We start from the raw sequence: 22008 nt of genomic DNA, 5'->3' as shown, positions 1-22008 counted from the left end.
TTTTCAGGAGGATCTTAATTATTCTGTTAAAGGTATGGGCTTGTCATATGTAGCTGCAGGTAATGTTTGTTCAATTTGGTGTCTTTGAGTGGCACTTCTAGTATTCATAGAAAGTTACAGTTAAAATTTGTTTTAAAGTTTAGCTTCTTAGTTTAAAGTCTAAAATAGAGTGTCTGTTTTCCTAAAATAACTGTGCTTTTTAAGCGAAATATTGTTATCTAAGCATTTATAAATTAAATAGCTAATTTGAGTTAATAGGGAAAAAAACCTTGCTGGGATTGGGGAGCAAGCAAAAGAAACACCCTACATGTATATGTGTGTACATATGTATTTATGCGCACACTTGTGTGTATTCACATATGTGTATAAAAAGTCTTCATTCTCCCTGATCCTCAATAGTCATAGCAGGAGGCTAATGCAGACACAAGATAGCCATCTGCTTAAAATTAACTGGCATTTTGTGCATTAGCTATAGTCAAGAAAGTGATATTGTAAGTAAACTATTTACTTTTTATAATTGGATTATGAAACAGATTGGGGCATAATTCAAAAAACTCCTTAGTAGTGCTGTTCTGACATCTGAAGTGACTAAGCTGATCATCACTATTGTGCTGCTGCTATCATGCATAGCATGCCACAGAATCTTTGCGAGCACTAGGACAGAAACGAGCTCTTATCCTTCATGTCACATCTGGCCCAAAGCCACTGCTCTGTTAAGAGTGTGGGGTTTTAGGTTTTGTTTCTGTTTTCATCTTCTTTTTTTTCCTTTCCCCTTGCTTCTTGGGCATCCATGTTTGTGAGGCTGGGACCACTGTCTTTAGTACGTAGCAGGCTCCAGCATCATCAAGAGCTTAGTGCAACACTAGTGCAAAAGCCCATTACAAGGGTGCTACCATTTAAGGAGCAAGTTTCCTTTTTCCCTTTCTAATGCTTTTTCAAAACGAAGAATGTGAGTGTCTCAGAAGCAAATCCAACTGCATATGAATCTCCTCATAAAAGTAAAAGTAAGTTAAGGTATCAACCTTAACATTTTTATGATAATTAGAAAGACTTTGTGGGCTTATTTCCTTTCTTTTGTTTTGTGTTTAATACATTTTTATGAAAATGTCATATTGTATTTATTTAGAAAAAAATTCTGGCAAAATTGAATTACTCTGGGGCTAAATTTGATGATGCATATTAGTAGCTTAAAGATATGAGTTACTTAAGTATGTTGAAACAAAGTTCTATAGTCAGGTTGAAATTCAGAAGATTTATGCAACTCAGTTAACACTCTACAACTGAATCTATAGTATTGCCAAAAGGGTTTTGAAGACATGTAACGTAACACAGTGACTAGAAAATAAAATCTTATACTACTGAGGCACGATTGTGGTTGTCTGTGTTTTGTGTTAAACACAATTTTATCTTAACAAATTTTGTCTCAGCTAAATACAACTCTAATTCTGCATTGCCTGAGGTTTATAAGACTGACTTTTTCTGTAATAGTTTTTTATATGAACCTTGGTGAACTCAGAAACTTTTCATAACAGGTTTTGTTTGAAATGGTAGCAGAGTTATTAATATACTGTTTGAAGTCCCTATTACTTTCTTAAACATGCATAACCTTATAACTGCTTGTAAACCAAAATTTTAGACTTGCTTTGATTTTTGGGTTTTGGTTGGTTTTTTTCCCCCTTAAGTTGGCAGACATGGGAATCCTTTGCAAAATGAGTGTTTCTTGAACTTCAGTCATCTTAAAACTTTGGCTTTGGGCTGTTGAGAATTATAACATACGCTGTATTTTCATTTCTTCTGGTGTAATTATTCATATTTTTTTCCTTGTGGTATTGAAGTAATTGATCTCTGCAGGTAGACATCATCAAAAGACTATTAGCTCAGAATGATTAACTGTAAATCTTATTTTGCTCTCCTGTTTGGGGCTACTGTGAAAAATTACTCATTTTTAACTTTGTAAATAGGCAATAATAGAAAAAATTATTTTCGAAATGTTTTATGGAATTGTTGATCATTCATATCTGCATCTAGAGTTCTAATAGACATAGATCATGTTGAAGGAAATGTTTAAGCATTTCAGCTGTTGACTGTGAAAGAATAAGATATATTGTGTGCATTTCTTCTCTATTTGTTTAATTGCATTCTTTTGAAATCTGACTTGTTTCTTGTCATCATGGTTCATTTTCACCACATTGAATTCCCACAACGATTATTATCCTCAGACTGTCATTAACACTCTCAGAATTTTTTCTTTACAATTCCTAACATTATATCTTGCATAAGGTAAGACAGCGAGCATGGTCCAACTTCAGTTCCTTTTTGTAAGAGATGCTAAAGTTTAATATGGAGAAATCAAAATTCCTCTCCAAGGTATTCTCTGAAGTAGGCATGCCTAGTGGGAAGGAGATAAGTGGGGCTGTACAGAAGTTCAGGCAACACTTTCTGGAGCCATTTTTGGGTCCTCCTGAAGAGTAGAAAGCTAAAGGAGCGGGGAGCCCCTCCATAGACATGTTTCCAGCTCCCCCATCTCCCAGAAGACTTGGCAGGTGGAAGATTTTTCAGAGAATGAACTGAGTTGGAAACTGTGGGGAAAACAGGTGCTGTGTAGAATCTCTCTGCTACAGATTGACGTAGCAACAGTGTGGGGCAATTTGAGCTGTAGATAAGTCTTTTCTGCCTAGAGAATGTGTATATCTACTAAAAAATTAATTTGATAACTGGTTTCAGAAATTATGTATATCTTATTCTACATAATACAAAACTATCTCGATGTTCTGCTTTTTGCCAATGGCAAAGATTGATTAGGCAGTTTCTTCTGCTTGCATATACATTTATTCAAATGGCATGCCCATTTTATGTCTGTGAGATCAAACCCAGGCTCTCAGCCTGCTCTTTTAGCTTTTGGATACATGTTTCAGATACCTCCATAATATTCACTAAAAAACATGCCTTTCATTTCCATGTTACCTGTCTATCTTCATAGGAATGCAGTTCTACATGAGCTGTTCATATAATAAGTAATCCTTATTTAAATAAGAACAGTGGTATTATTCATACTGATAAAGAACAATATATCTACATATATAATCTATATACAGTCACATTTTATGAGGTGAACTGAGTTCTAACAATGAAGTGAATGGTGACAGCAGTCTGTCAGAAAGCCCTCACAAATTGTGGGTAAAACTGATACTGCTAGTTAATGGTAAATCATTGCAATGTTGAGATCTCAGTGTGAAAATATTGTGTAGCTTTGAATGCTAAATTCGTCTCTCAAATGATTAAAGGCAGAGTTTAAAACATCTAGTTAAAAGCTCATCTGAGTTTTCCAGAGGTTTTTCCAGAGTAATGTGACATCTTGGGCAGACTGGAAAGTTGAATGAAATGAGGGAGTGGCGGGGGATTGTTTCACTGTCCTTTCTGATATCATTTATATTGCATAAAGGCAAATGTAGATAAAATAGAAACCTGTGTATTAAGTTCATGAAGGTCTGCACATCTGCAGGCAGTTATTTTGGTTGTAATACACTAAATGCAAGACTTAGCTTTTGACTTTTTACTGTAAGAACATGAAATTGTAATTCTGGCGTTTACTGCTATTTCATTTTTACAACTGTCTCCTTTGTTATGACTTAGTGATGTGCTTTACAGTAGTGAAGTCTTTTTATATTAGTCATCATTTATCTACATCCTGTCAAGACCCTAATACTGCAGTTCTTGATGAAACAGAGCAAATAATTGTTGCCAAGCAGAGCTGCTGGCTGAATACAGTGGAAATCAAGCATTTATTTGCTTATGAAAAGCAACACTAGTTTTGGTATCCTTCAGCTGTGAGTGCTCTGCTTCTTGGCAGCTGTGGAGGTAGCTAGTTAGGGCAGTCTCATCCTCTGGGACATTGCACTGGAGCTCTGCCCTCTCCCTTTGCAGGGCATGGCATTACATTATCCAGCTAGCAGGAGCAGTACAAACACCTCCTTGGGTGTCTGTCAGCTCCTGGGCTGTTCTGATATGACAGAATCTTTTTAATAGAGATTTGTTGGTTGATTTCCAGCAGTAACTTCTCCCTCCCGTGAGAGCATGCTGGTGTTACGGCCACCTGCAAGGTATTGAGCAGGGAGCTCAACACTCCATTGCAGTGAGTGCTGAGAAACCTGTGGGCAGCCTAACAGAGTGGTGTAGTTAATGAGCATGGTGCTTGACAGCGTGTTCCCAACCCACTTTCTGGCCTGCTACACATGTGATGTCTTCAAAGCTGCTCCTCTCTGGGAGCAGTAAGACTTTTTTGTTTTGACAGCAGAAGCATAGCGGATTTTCATCATGCGCCAACCCCTGACAAGCCAGCATGGTGCCTGGGACTTTCTACTAATGAGACTGTGCCATTTAAACAATGATTAATTGGCTAAACTGTTTTATTTAGTGTTCTACTGGGTGTCTGTGCCCAGGCTGGGACTGAAGAGTCTCTGTGAGGAGAGGCTATGGCTGCCCTGGGCTGGGCACAGCCAGTTCTGGCCTGATCCAGCCAGTTCCAACTGCCCCAGCACAGGGCACAGCCCAGCTCTTCAGCCAGGCCTGTGGTACCTCAGGAAAATGGATTTAAGAAAGGGAAAAAATACTGTGCAGCAATGAGGAGTGAGGAAAAAATTGTGAGAAGGAGGGGAATTGGGAGCGAAGGAGTGAAGCTGAGCCTTGGAAAATGAGTGGTATAGGGGAAGATGGTGTTTTGTCTTTGTTTGTCAACATCCAAACGCAATTTTAATTGGCAGTACATTAAATTCATTTTCCCCAAGATGAGTCTGCTTTGCCTTGGAAGGTGGTGGGTGAGTGATCTCCCTGTCTTGACTCTTGAGCATGTTCATCTGATTTTCCTTCCCTGTGCTGCTATGGAGGGGGGTGAGAAGGCACCTGGATGAATGCCTGGTGGCTGGCCAAGGGCAGTCCATCATTTGGGGGGGGGAAAACCAATCCTACAAACCCTCCTGTAAATTTTCCAAATTGTTTTTAGGTTGTTTTGATCTTCTATCTCATATAAAAACACAAGAAAGACCCTTCTCCCCTACACATGCACTTTGTCGTAAACCAGTAAGTTACTTTCCTTGGTTTATGACAGTTTACTCTGATTTTATGCTGTCAGGCAAGGCTTGTGTTTCTGAGATGATTTCTCTCCTGAATTCTTGAAAAACTGCTGCTGTGCAAGAGGTACAAATGCAGAGACTCTCTGTAAGGTAATTATCTCGCAATTTTTAGGGAACAGTCAGCTTTATACACCCACATGTGACCCTTCTGTCTATAATAATAGTAAGCAAGTCAAGTTCGTAGCAAAACATGAACATGCATGCTTATTGTGGCGTAAGTGTAGGTAACGTGAGTAAGTATTATAAATTAAGTCCCACCTGTTATATCACACGAAAAGTTTTGAAGGATTTGGTGTTCTCAGGCCTGAAAATATTTCTCAGAGAACTCTGTCAGCCATTAAAGTAATTAGCAGCTTTATAAATAAAGGAAGACAAGGAACTGTGACTATAGGAAGAAATGAGCAGTTAATTATTTGCTTTATGGTGTGAACTGCAAAATATAACAGTGAAATAGCATCCACATTTGCAACAAAAGTTTGAACGACCCTTTGTCCTTTGCCACCTTTTTACAAACTTTTTCAAACCCTATAGGTTTAATGATGTGCAACGATGTAAAATTTGGAGTAACGAAGAGGGGTCAGTGGGTCTCTGAATTCAAAGAGACAAAAATCTGGGTGTGATGAGGGCAGCAGCAGGAAACATGGCTAGAAGCAATGTCTATATTGAATCCAGAACTGTTTGTTCATTTGTTTTTCTTTTTCAGCTTCATTACTCACAAAGTTTTCTGAATATTAAAATTCAGAAGTGATGACTCCCAAGAAGTCAGTTGGACTTATGTACTTGCTCTCAAAGGGTCTTTTATTTCATGCTATTTATCTACGCTAGGATAATTATAAATTGATTCATTCTCAGAATACAATTTTATGAGTATTCAGTTGCTGCCAACAAAATATTGAAGAAACAGCATCATCTTCATGTTTGTATAAAGCCATAAAGTTCTCTTGGTGTCTGTGTTTAGATACAATAGTATTTATCTGGCACTATTCACATTGCCACTAAGACACCCTTAAATAAATTCTGTTTACTTTTGCAGCTCATCTTTATTATCCTTTCTGAGTCTGAAGAACTACCTTGTATTTTTTAGATCTACTTCTATTTATTCATTAATAATTTCAGGTTTGAGACTTTTTTTTTTTTTTCTTTTTTCTTCTGTTTTAATACAAATGGGGTTCTGCCCTGATGCAGACAATCTGTGGAATAAAAACGGAAATTGTTTTCACTCTCTATGTGATGCTTGGCATCAGTTAAAGTAGAGTCTGAATACATTGTGTCTAAATAGTTTCTGGCACATGAGATTCCAGACCAAACAAAGCGGAGAAGAGAATGTTAACCTTGCATTACAGACCAGAGCTATTGTGGGGGTGAAGACTTTGCAAACAGTTCTTTAATTGTTTCTTGTATTCCTTAAGGTTTTAATGGGTATCTGTCTGTCTCTGTTCTTGCAGCTAACTCCAGTTGGAACAACCATTTTTACAGGATTTTCTGGAAACAATGGTGCTACTGACATTGATGATGGTCCAAATGGCCAGATAGAATATGTCATCCAGTACAATCCTAATGACAAGGTAAATGCATTTAACCTTTTTTTTTTTTTTTTTTGTTCAGAGGTTTGTGTATGTGTATATATATACATATACACACACAGAGCAAATGAACAAGAGGTTGCTAATGGACTTCATGAAGAAATGCTTTTCTTCATGACATAGAATATACTGTCTGCCTATGAGCCTTGCTTACTCTGTAAACACGGATGAATTTACCTTCCCTTTCATTGTCATGCTGTTAGCAGCTGGATTACTTCAGTATCAGTCATTAATAATCCCGTTTTCGCACACTTAATCTTGGTTTTGTCATGCCTCTTCAGTCCATGATAGGTAGTTGTATTTACTTCTACACATTTACATCTAATAGGTTCACAACTAAGAAATATTCGTAGGCATGGCTAAGTTACTCTCAGAAGAGATATTCTGACTTTTCTCATGGAGTCATTTATGTTGAAAGATCATTTTTTTAAAAAAAAGAGAGTTCTATATTATTAAAGTAAAACACTAGTGATCCCTACAGATTTGCAAACACATACTTTTAGAGACAAAAATCTTAAACCATTAAACCAAATTCTCTTCAGGGTCAGATGTGTGAATTTGTCTATTATAAAAAGGTTCTGCACATAGGTGGTTCGTGTGAAGTGTCCATATGCATTTTTGTAGCAAATTCGAAGGAATTTAGCAATCCTTTTTTTGCAAGCCAGACTACTTTTTCACGGGCTAAGGGTGCAGGTACTGTGGATCATGTGGTGTGATAATTTGTTAAGTAGGCTAACCTGATTTTTTTATTTATCCCAAAGATGACACAGATGATAAAAGTGTGTGGGGAAGAAATATAATATATAGATTTAGTAACCTCTCACTGACATTCCCTACTTCAGGGAAATTTGAGCGGGAATGGTTTTGTGGGAAAACAGCAGTCTAATTTTCAGTTTAATTAGAAGAGCAGGCACACAAGTTCTGATTCAACTTGTGCCATTTTAGCTGTACATCTCAAAGATGTTGGTTCTATTTTCATTGAAGTCAGCAAGAGTTTAAATATCTACTGAATTACAATTAGTGCTTGTACTTTGTAGGAGGTAGAATAGGTACTTCTGTAGACTAGGGACAGTAATGAAGAATAATTCAGTGTGAACTAATGATATATAAACCCTACCTTTTTACTTTTCACTGTGGTAGTTGTTGATTTTTGCATAGCTACATGCTGAGGCATAGTGTTTACTTACTGTATTTACATATTATGAGGTAAGAGATGGTTTCATGAAAAACTTCGCAGCACCTTAAGCCACGATCTTTTCTGGAGAACATTGTTTTGCAAAGAGGCTATGTCTTTTTGACAAAAGTGTGATTGTGATGTTAGGGTTTGAGGAGATAGCAAATTTCTGACTTTTAATGTTGTATGTATTTGGAATTATTTCATTTTTTAAATGTTTGCACTCATTTCTTAGAGATTAACTTGTTCGCACAGACTTGAGCAGTCTCTTTAGTTATGGCACTTAGTGAGACTACTTAAATGAGTAAAATTCCTAGCTAATGATGTGCAGGTTCATCATGTTATGTTCTCAGCTGTTCTTTGTGCTGATGATATGTATGACTGAAGAGTTTCCTAAAATTTATAGACAAAGTTAAAGGTTTTCTATGGCAATAGTAAATACTAAAGTGTTATGCTAACACAATATTTTAACTGTTTGCATGACAGAAGTGTTATAAATAAATGCTATTTCACTACCACAAATACTTGAAAAGTAAACACAAGGCAGGAAGGAGTAAAAGGAATGAACAAGCCATTGCAGATTCACAAAATCAAATCAAACCAAACCCAAGCTTCAAATTTTTTTCTCCACTCTTTTTTTCTTACCCTTAACTTATAGTACTTAACAAAACCAGCTCAAATAATTTCTTCTTCAGTAAAGATTATGAAAAATATTGGTACTGAGAAAACACCTCTTCCAGAAAATTTTTTTCCCGGAAAACTTTAGAAAAGTGAAAGTGTTTTAAAAAAAATTAAATATTTAATCATGCATTGAATATGTTGGTATAATGAACACACGCACACACACAACTATTATTTCTATTAAAATGTATTGCACCACACTGAAATATAAGAGCTGCTTTGTATTTAATTTACTATTAAGTCATAGCATTATATTGATGAAAAGCATGATGGGAAATTATTCTAAAAAGCATCTCCTACAACCACATTAGGCTCTAGTTCAGCAGAGAGGTTTGTCTAACCACTAAGGACATTACAGCATGCTGAAGTGGTTTGGTCTGGTGTTTTGCCACAGGAAGAGTTAAAAAACTTTTCATCTCTTACTCAGTGAAACTTACTTGTTCTTGCTCTCCCAGTGACTGTGAAGAACAGTGAGGGATTTCCCTGGCTGGAACAACTTCTTTGGAGTAGTTAGTTGCTTTATTGCATCTTTGCCTTACTACTTTCGTATTTCAGATTAAGTAAATCTGATTCTTTCATCTGTAGATAGTCCTTATGTGCATAACGTTGCTTTACCTAGTGATGTGTTTTGTGCATGCGCTTGGCAGAGGTGACTTCTCATCATTGTAAGCTATACTTCATCTCAGCTGTCATCTTGCAAGAAAGTTACTGCATAATATCTGCTACAAGCGGATTTTCTTCCTTAACCTGGGAAACAATTATACCAGGCTCAAAAATGAAATGCACAGCTTAGTGCAAAATATCTCTACTTTTTCTATGTATGGGATCCTCCTATATTGTGTGATGAAGGTGCTCACAATGTTGTTTGACACCAGTGACATAGTCTCCAGTTATTTGGCAGTCTCTGATGCAATTCCCAATGCTGTTTTCCTGCAGACCACAAACATCTGCAACATGGAGAATTTAACAATCGTTATCATTAATTTGCTGAAAAACAAATTGTGATTTTAGCAGATGTTTCAACTTTTAGAGAAAAAAAGCCTTGTGTTATCCAAGGAAAGAATGTTACTGTCTACATCTTCAGTGTTTCTGTGGAGATACTGTGGAATATTGTATATCTATTACCCGTTCAACATAATTAAACATTAACTATATTTCACGTAGGTGGATTGAAACATGTAAAGATTTTATTTTTTTTTTTATGTGATTAATTTAATAATAGAACTGGAACTAGGTCACATGTCAGAAACCTGTGTCTCTGCCTGTAATCCTTCTCCCATACGGGTCATTAGTCAAAGTGAATCCTTTAAAGGTGTGTGCACCCCAGTAGTACCCTCCTTGCCATTCAGTGCCACAGCTTCGTAATCTCAATCTGTCTAAGCATGTCTGCAGGACAAATTGAATTTCACCTGATTTACCCTGAAATCTGAACTTACTAGTGTATGAATGTGTGAACTGGCACCTAAGTGGGTAGTGCTGATGTTCCCTGCATATTTACTACTTCATTACCCTCTTGAAAGCTGGAATAAAGAAAAGATAAATACAATGATGTGGACTTCTTAACGTCTAATACTTAATACTTTCTACAATACTGAGAAAAAAATAAAACAGATGATGGCAAGCTGAACTCTAGAAGCTGAAGACCTGATGTATCAGATGAGAAATGGAGAAAACTTTTCTGAACACACCAGTGCAAATGCAGCATGGCAAATCTGCAAGAAGCAGGGTAGCTAGTTCTTCAGTTTGTGGTTGGAATTAATAATGTATATGCAAAGAACCAGAGAGAATTCTGTTATATTACAGATTATTTATTGTGGGGTGTTGTGGTTTAAGCCCAGTTGGTAACTCAGAACCATGTAGCCGCTCACTTACATTCCAGTTTCTTCCTCCATGCTCCTGGGGGGATGGGGAGGAGAATCAAAAGAATGTAAACCCTGTGGGTTGAGATAAGAACAGTCCAATAACTGAAGTATAATACAAAACTACTACTAATAATAATGATAAGGGAAATAACAAGGGGAGAGAATATAAAACTAAAAAGGGAAGGGGAAAGAAAACAATAAACAAATGGTGCCCAATATAGTTGCTCACCACCTGCTGACCAATACCCAGCAGCAATCTGGGCCTTCCAGGTAACTCCCCCAGTTTATACACTGGGCATGACCTGCTCTGGTATGTAATACCCCTTTGGCTAGTTTGGGTCAGGTGTCCTGTCTATACTTCCGACCAGCTTCTTGTGCCCCTCCTCACTGGCAGAGCATGAGACTGAAAAGTCCTTGATCAGAGTAAGCACTACTTAGCAACAACTAAAACATTGGAGTGTTATCAGCATTATTCTGAGATCAAAGCCAAAACACAGTACTGCACCAGCTACCAAGAAGGAGACAAAATAACTGTTACAGCTGAACCAAGGACATGGAGTAAATCGGGTAAGGAGAAAACATAAAAAACTTTAAAATCTCTAATCTGGAAAGCGTTATGCCATTTTTGTATTACATTCAATTGATCATCTTGTGGCCTATCTGAAACATCTTTTAACTTCGAAGCACATTTGATTTTATCATACTGTCTTAATTTTTTGCAGACTTCCAACAGGACCTTTGATATTCCTCTCACTCTGTCTGGAGCAGTAGTTCTACGGGAAAGACTAAATTATGAAGAAAAGACTCGTTATTTTGTCATTGTTCAAGCAAATGTAAGTATAGATCTCTTAATAGCCATTTATGCTATTGATTTAGGTAGGGCTTTAGTTTGAACATTTAGATTTATCTAAGAAATGGAAAAGTCTCACTAAAATATGAGGTATGGTAATACTCTTCTCATGAAGATTTTAAATAAGATCTATCTAAGTCATGGGAAGCTTAAGCATTTTTTACTAGTTAAAAGAAGCTTGCTTAGTGTGTGTAACAAGACAACCTTTTTGGCACGAAGAACAAGTTGCAAATTTGAAGTACAGCCCACACAGAAAAGTGCATTCTAATGTCACTAAGTGTTCATTTTCTGACAAACCTAGCGATGCTAATTTGATCTTAAATGAGTTTAATGGATACAATTTAGTTGTATCCTTGAGGTTCGAAATGCATTTTTCTATAAAGAAGTGATTTTTCTTTTGAGTCATATTGCAAGCATATGTAGAGGGTTGTTTTTTTTTTTTAGTGTCTGGCAGTGGATAAAGCATACTGAGAAGAAAACTGATGCTTAAACTATGTAGAACATGTCTGTCATCAAAGAAGTTTTTTGGTGCCCTTGAGGGCAATGAAAGCTTTTTTCCCTTTTTGTCCTTCTGATAATAGCTGAAATGAAAACTTTTCCTCTGTTGTTTACCTCTGTTGTGATATCACTTCTTTTGTGAGGATAATGAGAATGCTCTGAAGCAACTTTAGATAGCTTGTTCCTGAATTCACACATTTATATTACTGTCATCTTTCTGATACAGAATTTTAGATAACATTTTATAATCCACTTTACTAAATATTTTGTGGCATGCTCAGCATCCCACCCAGCAGAAGAAAGGCTCTGGGGGTGTATCAGTGCTTTTTGCAGTTAGATATATCTAAAGGTGCTTCCTGGCTGTTAGAACAAGTAATTTTTTCCTGGCTAACTTAATTTTCTGATCTCTTGAACAGGAATACAGGAAGGCTCAGGCTCAGAACTGATTTGCCTTGTTGTTTTATCAATAATTTATTCCACAGATCACCACTGCGTATTTACAGCTCTTTTCCTTTGATGTCAGAGCTGAGAGTGTCATGAGACACTGTCCTCCTAGAAAAATAACAGGGCTAGTTGAGCAGGTCGTGTTTTCAAGAGCAAGACATGGTGTGAAGCAGTATGAACAACTCACATGAAGAGGGAAGCCTGTCACCCTGCAGGAGGAACTGGGGAAAGCACAGTTTGGAATGCATGGTGGCAGTATTACAAAGTGATCTCATAATTGGTTCATTCCTTTCAATATGTGTCCTTTCACAGTAAATTGTCACATTTGTGGTGCTGGGTTTGGGATTAGACTTGTGCTGATAGCTTCTCTATCATGTTTATACATATTGGGGCAGTGTGCATGATTGAAATGTCTTGCGAGGACATGTTTTTTTCAAATATACCCAAATGGGAACTGAGCTTTCTAGAATTTGGAGTGCTCACAGATGAGAAACTAGGTCTCAAAGAAAGGCTCTAATTAAGCTCTATAACCCAGCATTTTTAGGAGTTTGCCCTATGCAACCTTTTGGTTTTCCTTGTCATTTTACAAAATACTGTAGGCAACATTTAATCATTTAAATCTATTGCATGTACTATGCAATCATAATTCTATTCCAATCATACTTCTATTATTACATTAGCAGTGATCATTTATTGTTCTTGCATCCTAAAGGCACTACATGAAATTAATTACTCTGTATCTGCTTTGCACCAGTATTTCTCAAAGACACATATTAGGGGAATGCGAAAAAGTTCAGTTGATGAAGGCTGCTCCTTGTAGGTGATATTATTTTTCATAATTGACCATAAAGAAAAGCTATCACAACAGTTCCTCTGTGGAAATTGGAATATTTTGGTCTGTTTTTAAGAAAATATTGGATAGTCATGCTATTTCTTCACTATGATAACAGAAGAAAGAAAAGGTGAACTGTTGCTAGCATGTACATTGTTCAGTGTATAAAAATAATCCAGGTACTTCCTAGAATTCAGAAAAGTATAGCTTTATTCTGTACCATCTGTAAAGAAAAAAAGTGACAGTAAGGAAGTTGCAATACTCAATGTTGTCTTGTGTACCCAAACATTTTAAAACAAGTAAACAAAAAATAACAAACAAAGAGAAACCAGTCAAACCATGATACATTGAAAAGGACCTGCCATGCAGCATGAAGATTTTTTGAATGCAGCATTGTAGCTACTTTATTGTGGACAGAAGTGTTCTTCAACCTTTTAAAAGATGAGCAGTACAACTCATTTTGTAGACTAATCAAACGTCCTCTTGGAGTACAGATCTTAGATCAATGTTATTGCTGCCCCCTGGCTGGCTTTTTGCGGGGAGAAAGGAGGGAGAAAGGGACGTGATGAATCTTTCTTAAATTGTAGTGTACAGAGGTGGATTGAGCATTACAGTCTAGGGCCTCTCCACTGCCAATTAGAAAAGAAGTAGTTACTGATTATGCTTTTCATTTCTTTAAGTTAAGACATTAAGTCAAGCCCTTTTCAGCTTCTCCTAGTGCCTTGTCAGTGAGAAGGCTGAAAAAGTGCTGGGAGGGGACACAGCCGAACTGCCTCAAGGGTTATTTCATACCAGTTGATATCATGCTGAACAATAAAACTGGGGGGATTTTGCCAAGGGGACAGCAGCCCACTGCTCAGGGACTGGCTGGGCATTGGTCAGTGGGTGATGAGCAATTGCACTGTGCATCGCTTGTGTTGTATATTTTTTTATCATTATTATTTTCCCTTCCTTTCCTGTCCTATTGAACTGTTTTTATCTTAATACATGATTTTTACTTTTTTTTCCCAGTTCTCTCCCTCCAGTTCTCACCCCACACTGGGCAGGGTGTCGATGTGTGTGTGAGCAAACAGCTGTGTGATGTTTAGCTGCCTTCCAGGTTAAACCACAACAAATTCAGATTATATTTAAAGCATGAGGGACTTTTCATCTTATACAGATACACTGCATTTTTATAGAATTAACAAGACATGTATCTTCATTTCACACATTTTCTGTGAATTTATTAAAACTGTATTTTTTTCTGATTGATAGATGTCTCAGAATATTTCTTAATTCAAGAGGTAAACTTTTACCTCGGTTTTATTCCTGAGCCTTTAAGGCAGTAGCTCTGAGGCTGAAGTTTTCATAATTAGCCATTTCCCAGAATGTGGATAATTACGATGCTTATATGTTTTGCCCTTAACTTTAAACTTTCTTATAGATTCTCTAATTAGAAAGTCTCAGCAAATGTAACTCATTTTCTCCATAGGACCGAGCCCAAAATCTTAATGAGCGACGGACAAGTACAACCACACTGACAGTAGATGTACTTGATGGGGATGACTTGGGCCCAATGTTTCTTCCTTGTGTCTTGGTGAACAATACTCGTGACTGTAGACCTCTCACCTACCAAGCAAGCTTGCCAGAACTGACTGATCCTGTAAGTCCTCTTGATTTTTTGCAAGTTTTATATGTTTGTTTTGCAAGCAACTGGCTTTTTTTTCTTTTTCTGTGGATGCAATTGAGAACTGTAACTAGAAAGGTCATGTATGCTTTATGCCATGTTTTAGATGTTAAACAAAAGAAAACCAAGATACATGTAGGAATTGGTGGTGAAATTCTAGCTTTGATACAATGGCAAACTGTTCGTTCACTACAAGGGCTGAGTCTTACTATAATTTGGTAACTTTGGAATTGCTTTTCCTGATCAGACCACGTGTTGTTCTCAAAATATACTGAAGAAGCCTATTTGAGAAGGGACTTGACATGTTATTCCATTTAGGATTGTATAGACCTTAGGAGAATGGGGGTTTTTTTGGAAGAGGAAGCACTAGTCACTACTCCCTGAAGAGATTATTTGTTACTATTATTGCATTTCAATCAAGAGGCACTAAAGAGCAATGTGTTTTTATCCCGTGCAGATGCTTGTACTAAGTATGTTAGTTAACATATCAGTTAACAGTAGGGACAAAGATTAGCGTAAGGCCCATTTCACAGTGACTGACAAAAGGAGGAGGTGGGAGCTTTATCATTTTTTGATGCAAAATGGTGTCAATTCCCCTTCCTTAAAGGAGAGCTGCTACTTGGTATAATAGAGATATGCACCTCTGTGGTGGGTGAAACCAAAATATTAGTTACTTAATTGATATTGATATATGACTTTAGGTTCATATATTTGGGAATATAAAAAGGAAGAACCAATCAAATCACTTGATTTTACCCCACCTGTTTAGCATTGACATTAAGAGGATATTAAGGTTAAGCATTGACATTAAGATCATGACCTCTGTTCATTGGAAGACATGTTCTCTCTCCTGCTTCCCGTGACTGGGAGATGGGGGAGGTTGAGGCTGTGTGTTCTGAGAGAGAACTGGAAGTTCTCTGCCTTATTTGTCTTGCCATCCTGTGCCTTGCAGTATTTTCCCATCCCACACATTTTGCTGTCCTTTGTTGCTCAGGGGTGCTGCTGGAAATATGCTTGAGCTGGGTCACCAAGCACTGCCGTCACCCTGCTAGGTTGACTCAGATGATGTTGTTAGTGAGTTTCAAAATCTCTTACAGTGCTTTATCCATTTCACGACTACTGGAAATTATGTCTAATATGCAGCAGTTGATTGATTCCTCCTGCACAGGTTAATGGTCTGGTTTAATAACCAATGAAATCTCAAAGAGGTGAGACAGGCCTTATTGTAATCAAGATTAGTGTATCATGTGTATTCTGGGTAAGGGAGAGCTAGAACAAGTTTCAGGGAGGTGGTTTTAGTCCATCTGGACCCCTTGGCAAACTTCTAGGGGAAGATTGGGTCTTACATACACCTTCAAAGGAGATTCTCTCTACTGGAGAATGCAACCTGATTGCACTTGTGGTAAGACTGGAGCCTTGATATTCAGCCTGTAACAGAAGCAAATTGGCTGTGAAAGGAAAGGGGAGACATGTTCCATATTTAACCTTGGTATATTGATTTACACTTATTTTATTTTCCTCTCTTCCCCTTCCTTCTACACCTTGATATTACCGTTTGTAACTCTGTTGTCTGTTTTGGACTTCAAATAAATGCTTTTACTTAAAATTCTACATTGTTTGTTTGGACCTAGTATCATTTGAAGGAAACTGGGCAACCACAAGTTACTTTCCAGATGAGTGTGTGGCATCATTAAAGGTTACTAGGGCACCCAAACTATGCAGGATAGCAGATCATGACCCCATTTTTATCTGCACAGATCTGATACAGTTCCCAATACACAGGCAGGTGAGCCAGAAATTATTAATAACCAGTGTTTGGTTGTTACCTTGTTTTTATTTGTTTATCTTAAGATATAATGAAAATCATTCAGTTTTCCTGATAGAGCTCTCAAAGATTAAAAGAAGCCAGCTCTGTCTCCACTCCTGCCTTTGTTCAGCTGTGCTGAAAGAGAAAGTAGTGTCTGCCAAGGAAGGTGTCCTAGGGTAGGAAAAATCTAACTAGTGATTTAGGTGCTGAGTTGTAAAATGTATTCATTTAACTTCATAATCTACAATCTGTTCAGGTGTCAGGGGTTTTTGTTTGTTTTTTGGCTGTTTTGCATCAAACTGCACCTTGAGAAATCTGATCTGTGAAATGAGAAGCTGGTTCTGTTGATAAACTACCAGCTATTTGCTGTTTATCTATTTGTTGCAGTGTAGCAATTTTGATAAATGTAAGTGGAAGAAGGATGTTTGAACTCAAAGTTTTACCTCAGTATCTCAAATATTTACTTGACTTCTAAATGGTAATTCCTTTAGAAGATATGGATGGTACATAAAGAGATTGAGCTAGTAAACATATATATTACATTTCTTTCTGCAAACAGCAGTGTGATAAAGTGCAGAGAAGCATGAGCTGTCTGGAATAGCCAGGGGCAAGCAGTGGACTCGTGTGATATTCTAATCTGTCAAAGCAGCCTGTGCAGAGGACCTTACTCAGACATAGGTTGGAGACTTCTGCATGATATGAAACCATTGCATTGCACCACACAGACAAGACCCATCTGAGTCTGTAAAGCTGTAAGACTTTGTTGTGGTTCAAGCCCAGCTGGCAACTCAGAACCATGCAGCCGCTCGCTCACTCCCCTCCCGCTTCCTTCCTCCCCCTGCTCCCAGAGGGATGGGAAGGAGAATCGGAGGAATCGAAAGAATGTAACTCCCACAAGTTGAGATAACAGCACTCCAGTAACTAAGGTATAATACAAACCACTACTGCTACCAGCAATAATGATAAGAGGAATAACAAGGGGAGAGGACACAACCGCTCACCACCCACCGACCGATACCCAGCCTGACCCGAGCAGCGATCTGGGCCTTCCGGGTAACTCCCCCCAGTTTCTATACTGGGCATGACGTGCTGTGGTATGGAATAGCCCTTTGGCCAGTTTGGGTCGGGTGTCCTGTCTCTGCTTCCTCCCGGCTTCCCCTCCTCTCTGGCAGAGCATGAGACTGAGAAAGTCCTTGGTCAGAGTAAACATTACTGAGCAACAACTAAAAACATCGGTGTTATCAGCATTGTTCCCAGACTGAAAGTCAAAAACACAGCACTGCACCAGCTACTAAGAAGGAGAAAAAAATGACTGCTGTAGCTGAACCCAGGACAGACTTTAAGTACGATTTGAAGTTATACAGAAGCTCACAGTAACCAATATACTCCTCAGAATGATTTATCTGAAGTTACTTGAACTAGTTGTTTGGGTTTTTTTAAAGATCAAAATTTACTACACTGTAGGTGTGGGGAACCTCCAATGTGTGTTTAGCAGGTAGAACAGAATGCTGTTGGCTGGTTTTGGTGGGTATTTTGTGTGGTATTTTTGTTTTTGTTTTTTAATGGTAGCCACTACGCAGGGTGAAGGGACTATTTTTAGTCCAACATATTTTTTTTATTTACTTTTTAAGTTTTCAATGAACATCAGAAGCAATATTGATGAATGTAGGACAAGTTAAAGTATTAGTCATTTGGAAGCAGTGGCTTGAAAAAGTTGTTGTTTTACAGGGCAAATATCTACTCAGCTCACCCTTAAAGTAAAGAATTTAATGTAACTGGCAAGTATAATATTTTTGTTCTATCTTGCACAATTAGTTCACCAATGAGCTACTGTAATTAATTGCTATGATGGCATTATTAGTTCTACGATCACAGCTAAGATCATAGAAACATCAGCGTCCCTGATACCAAATGCTTGTGAGGTGCTCTTGCAACTTAGTAGAGGACACAGAAAATCAGAGTTCTGAGTAAACAAACTTTGGATGTTTTTATAGCATACTAGCTCTTCCGAATGCTTAACCCTGTGGTAGGTGAGTGACTCTACTGAAGGCCAGACATAGCAAAGTAACAGCTTGTAATCCACACCTTAGGTTATATATTGCTAACCTTAGGTTATATATTGCTTCCCTGGACAGTAATTTGCTTGTGAAGTGCTACCTGTTGAGTCTGATTCAGTGTCCATGACAGTGATAGAGTAAGTTGCTTTTCAAGTTCCCAGACCAAGAGAGAAAAGAAACAAATCTACTGAGTTTTGAGTCCTCTAATAATCATTGCGAAAGTTATCTGCAAAGATACCAAAGCCTACTATAAGACAATTCATTGTTTGAAGCTCTGTCTCATAATACACACGCAAATCTTTTGATTTTATTTCCTTTAGCGGAATGCAATATACAGTTTCAGTGGTTCCTCAGAATGAGCAAGCATAAACCTTACAAAATTTAAGTTTCATAATCCAAATATATTTCCTCATAATAAAAGGAAAAATGGTATCTTTGGTAGATGAAAGGATGCATGTATGAACTTCTTGTCTCTGCTGATTGGTCCACATACTGCAGTGTGAGTTTCCTAATTGTTACCATCCTACTTTCTCCCTGGTAATTAATTTACTGTTAGCTGAATTTCAGTTTCCAAGAATACCTGTGTTGTTTGCTGGTTGATTTTGGGGTTTTGTTGTTACATGGTTTTCAATTTGCCTTAGTGTTTCTGTGTCTGATCAAATCTGGCAAGTAATAATTTTTTCTTAATTGTTTCAGAAAGACTTCAATAAATTAGCATTTATTATTGGGATGTGCAAGGCATCAAATGGAGTTAAAAAATATAACCTCATGAATATCTCATAACATTGGAAAGAAAATATCTGATCTCTCTTTCCCCTTCAGTCTCTTCCTGTCATGCTCACTTTTTGAAAGTTTTGTACATTTCTGTACTCCAATTTTTTTCCATCATCAGGCAAAGAAGAGAAGCCAATTAGCAGTAAAAGTTTATTTAATCAATTGCTGGACTAGTTTTGCAACAAACTTTTCATCATCAGATTCCATAAGGTAGTTATCAGTCCACATGAACACTAATATACTACATGACAACAATGAGGTTTTCTTTTTACTAATTCAAGATTCAGCACCTCAAATACCTAGCTGCATTATGAGACATTGCTTATTAATGCATGATCGATGTATCTTTCTACATAGAAAATATTTATTTTTGTGCTAATTATCCTTAGTATCCTTAGCAGTTTTGTAAGCAAGAACCTTACAAAGTCAGTGGCTCATCTGTCCTCTTGAACAGACTCAAAGAGATAGATCTGAGCAAAGGACTACTGAATAAAAGGATTAAAAAAAAAAAAAAAGTAAAAAAATTGTCCGAAGAACAGTGTGTTTAAGGGAGTTAAAGAAAAGACATAAAGACACTGAAGAGCGGGAAGCTCCCTTAGAAGCTCTCAAGCTTGGATTAGCAAGAAGGACCTCTTTAGTTAGATTAGTTTTGCTTCAGGGAAAGAAAATCAAACTTTTAAGAGGTGGAATTGTAATCCTGCAAGGTAAAAGCCTTGCTTGAGCAGTGGGGGAGTGAGTCCTCCCTGAAGAGCACTGCACACATCCTGTAACACAGTTTTGAAACTGTGGAAACTGCCGACTTTTGATGGTAAGGTAAAATGACCAGTGTTCCTGTGCTGTCACAGAAATCAAGAGTTACAGTATTTTTTAATTGCAAAGTTTAGATCATTCTATATTTAATACTGAGCAGAGTCTTTTCTGACCACTTAACTTTTTTTTCTCTCTCTTTTTTTTCCCCCTTAACATTGAGAAAGGTTTTGAACATTTCATGCAGGGGACAAAAAAAGTTTATCGACTTTCATATATGCAAAGCATTATAAACCACTATGATATTAAGAATTATGGCTATCTAGTAAATGCATCAAATCCTCAGTGTATCTTGTCAGAAAGTGCATCTTACCTGTAATCCAAAATTACTTGAAAAGTGGTTTTTATTGGACTGATAGTTATGTCAAAATGACTGGTGCTTTTTAAAACTCACGTTTTATCTTTTCATTTCATGCTGAAACTCTAAGGGCAATCATGATAGGTTTTCTCCAAGCTATTTCCCATTCCCCTGCAGCATTTTAGCTCAGCATCATAGAGTGACGTCCTGTAAGTGACTGCAGTAAAATAACTTTCATACCACCTTCCTTGGTGTATTACTGTTTAGCAGTTCTTTGCATTTATTGCTTTGGGTATTGGGGACTAACCCTTTATAGTACCTTTTGGGCACTATCACCTGTTGCAGTAGGGAGACTGTGAGATGTTATTCTCTGTGTGTGAGAAATGGAAATGCTGTAGGAGGGAACCAGCAGCACAGGAAAGACTAGTTTTATTGTGGTGGAGAATTAAAAAGGAATTCTATGGAGGACTGAAGTAATTTGATCAGTGGGTGGGGCTGGTGTTGGAAACATGGGATGCTTCATTAGTAACCAGGTTTTATCAGCTCTATACAAGTCAGTTCTATGCTTATTTATAGCTAATTAACATTGCAGAGGATGTGCTGGTTTATTATTACCTCGGGGCTTGAGGATTACAAGCACTAAACAATTCTTTCTAACATCGTATCATTGCACTTCCGTGCTATCTGACTATACAGACCCCAATTCTTTACAAACATAAATCGTTGTGGAAATTTTCTCATAGATAAATGTTAATATAAAACTTGCTGCAAAATAAGTAAAATATGAAACTTCTGGAAACAGCATTTTCCCATCTTGGATATAACAGCAGGTATTAGTCAAAGATAGTAATTAAACTGTTCTGGGGGGGGGGTTTAGTGGTTTTCATGTATGTTGTGGGAAATACATACCCACAAAAGACACCTTATCCAGGCATCTACCGTGCAAGCTAAAACCAAATAACCTTTCCTGAGGTTTGAGAGAAACTTGCCAGTTCAGCCTAAGCGTCCATACAGATGCTTTTACAGATGCTAGGTAAGATTTTTGTGGCATTTTTGTGATTAAGTCAACTTCAGTGAAACATTCCAACATATAAGGAAGTTGCCTCTTTCACCTGTGGGAAGAGCAAAATCTCATAGAATAGCTTTTTTCTTACCCCTGATGAAAGTGGTTTCTTTCTTGCCTTTTCTTGTAAGCATGACTGCTTAAAGGCAAATGTGCATGGGGGTAAATTAACCACTACTAACAGTCAAGCTGCATAAAACTAACAAAATTGGGTTAGATTGCCAGGTTTTCTTGCCAGATTTTTTTTTTTATTTTTTTATTTTCTTGGTTAGATGTGGTACATTTAAAACTGAAGATGTTTATGGACAATTGTCCTGGGTTCAGCTACAGCAGTCATTTTTTCTTCTTCTTAGTAGCTGGTGCAGTGCTGTGTTTTTGACTTTCAGTCTGGGAACAACGCTGATAACACCAATGTTTTTAGTTGTTTCTAAGTAATGTTTACTCTGACCAAGGACTTTCTCAGTCTCATGCTCTGCCCGGGAA

General features: G+C 37.4%; 1 protein-coding gene across 1 annotated transcript in view; it reads left to right on the top strand.

Moving 5' to 3' along the window:
• Positions 1–14728, top strand: part of LOC104411408 (protocadherin-15-like) — a gene marked incomplete at its 3' end in the record, with an annotated part of 112241 nt that extends 97513 nt beyond the window's left edge. Inside the window, exons 5-7 of the mRNA XM_010021818.1 lie at positions 6575–6694; positions 11152–11262; positions 14525–14728. Coding sequence (XP_010020120.1) covers positions 6575–6694; positions 11152–11262; positions 14525–14728 — 435 coding nt within the window. The remainder of the gene's footprint in view (positions 1–6574; positions 6695–11151; positions 11263–14524) is intronic.
• Between the last annotated feature and the right edge of the window lie 7280 nt (positions 14729–22008).

The sequence above is a fragment of the Nestor notabilis genome, unplaced genomic scaffold (genome assembly GCF_000696875.1).
Source record: "Nestor notabilis isolate BGI_N333 unplaced genomic scaffold, ASM69687v1 scaffold5069, whole genome shotgun sequence".
NCBI classification, from domain to species: Eukaryota; Metazoa; Chordata; class Aves; order Psittaciformes; family Psittacidae; genus Nestor; species Nestor notabilis.
The sequence above is the reverse complement of the archived record's forward strand: the minus strand, read 5'-3'. Positions and strand labels throughout refer to the sequence as shown.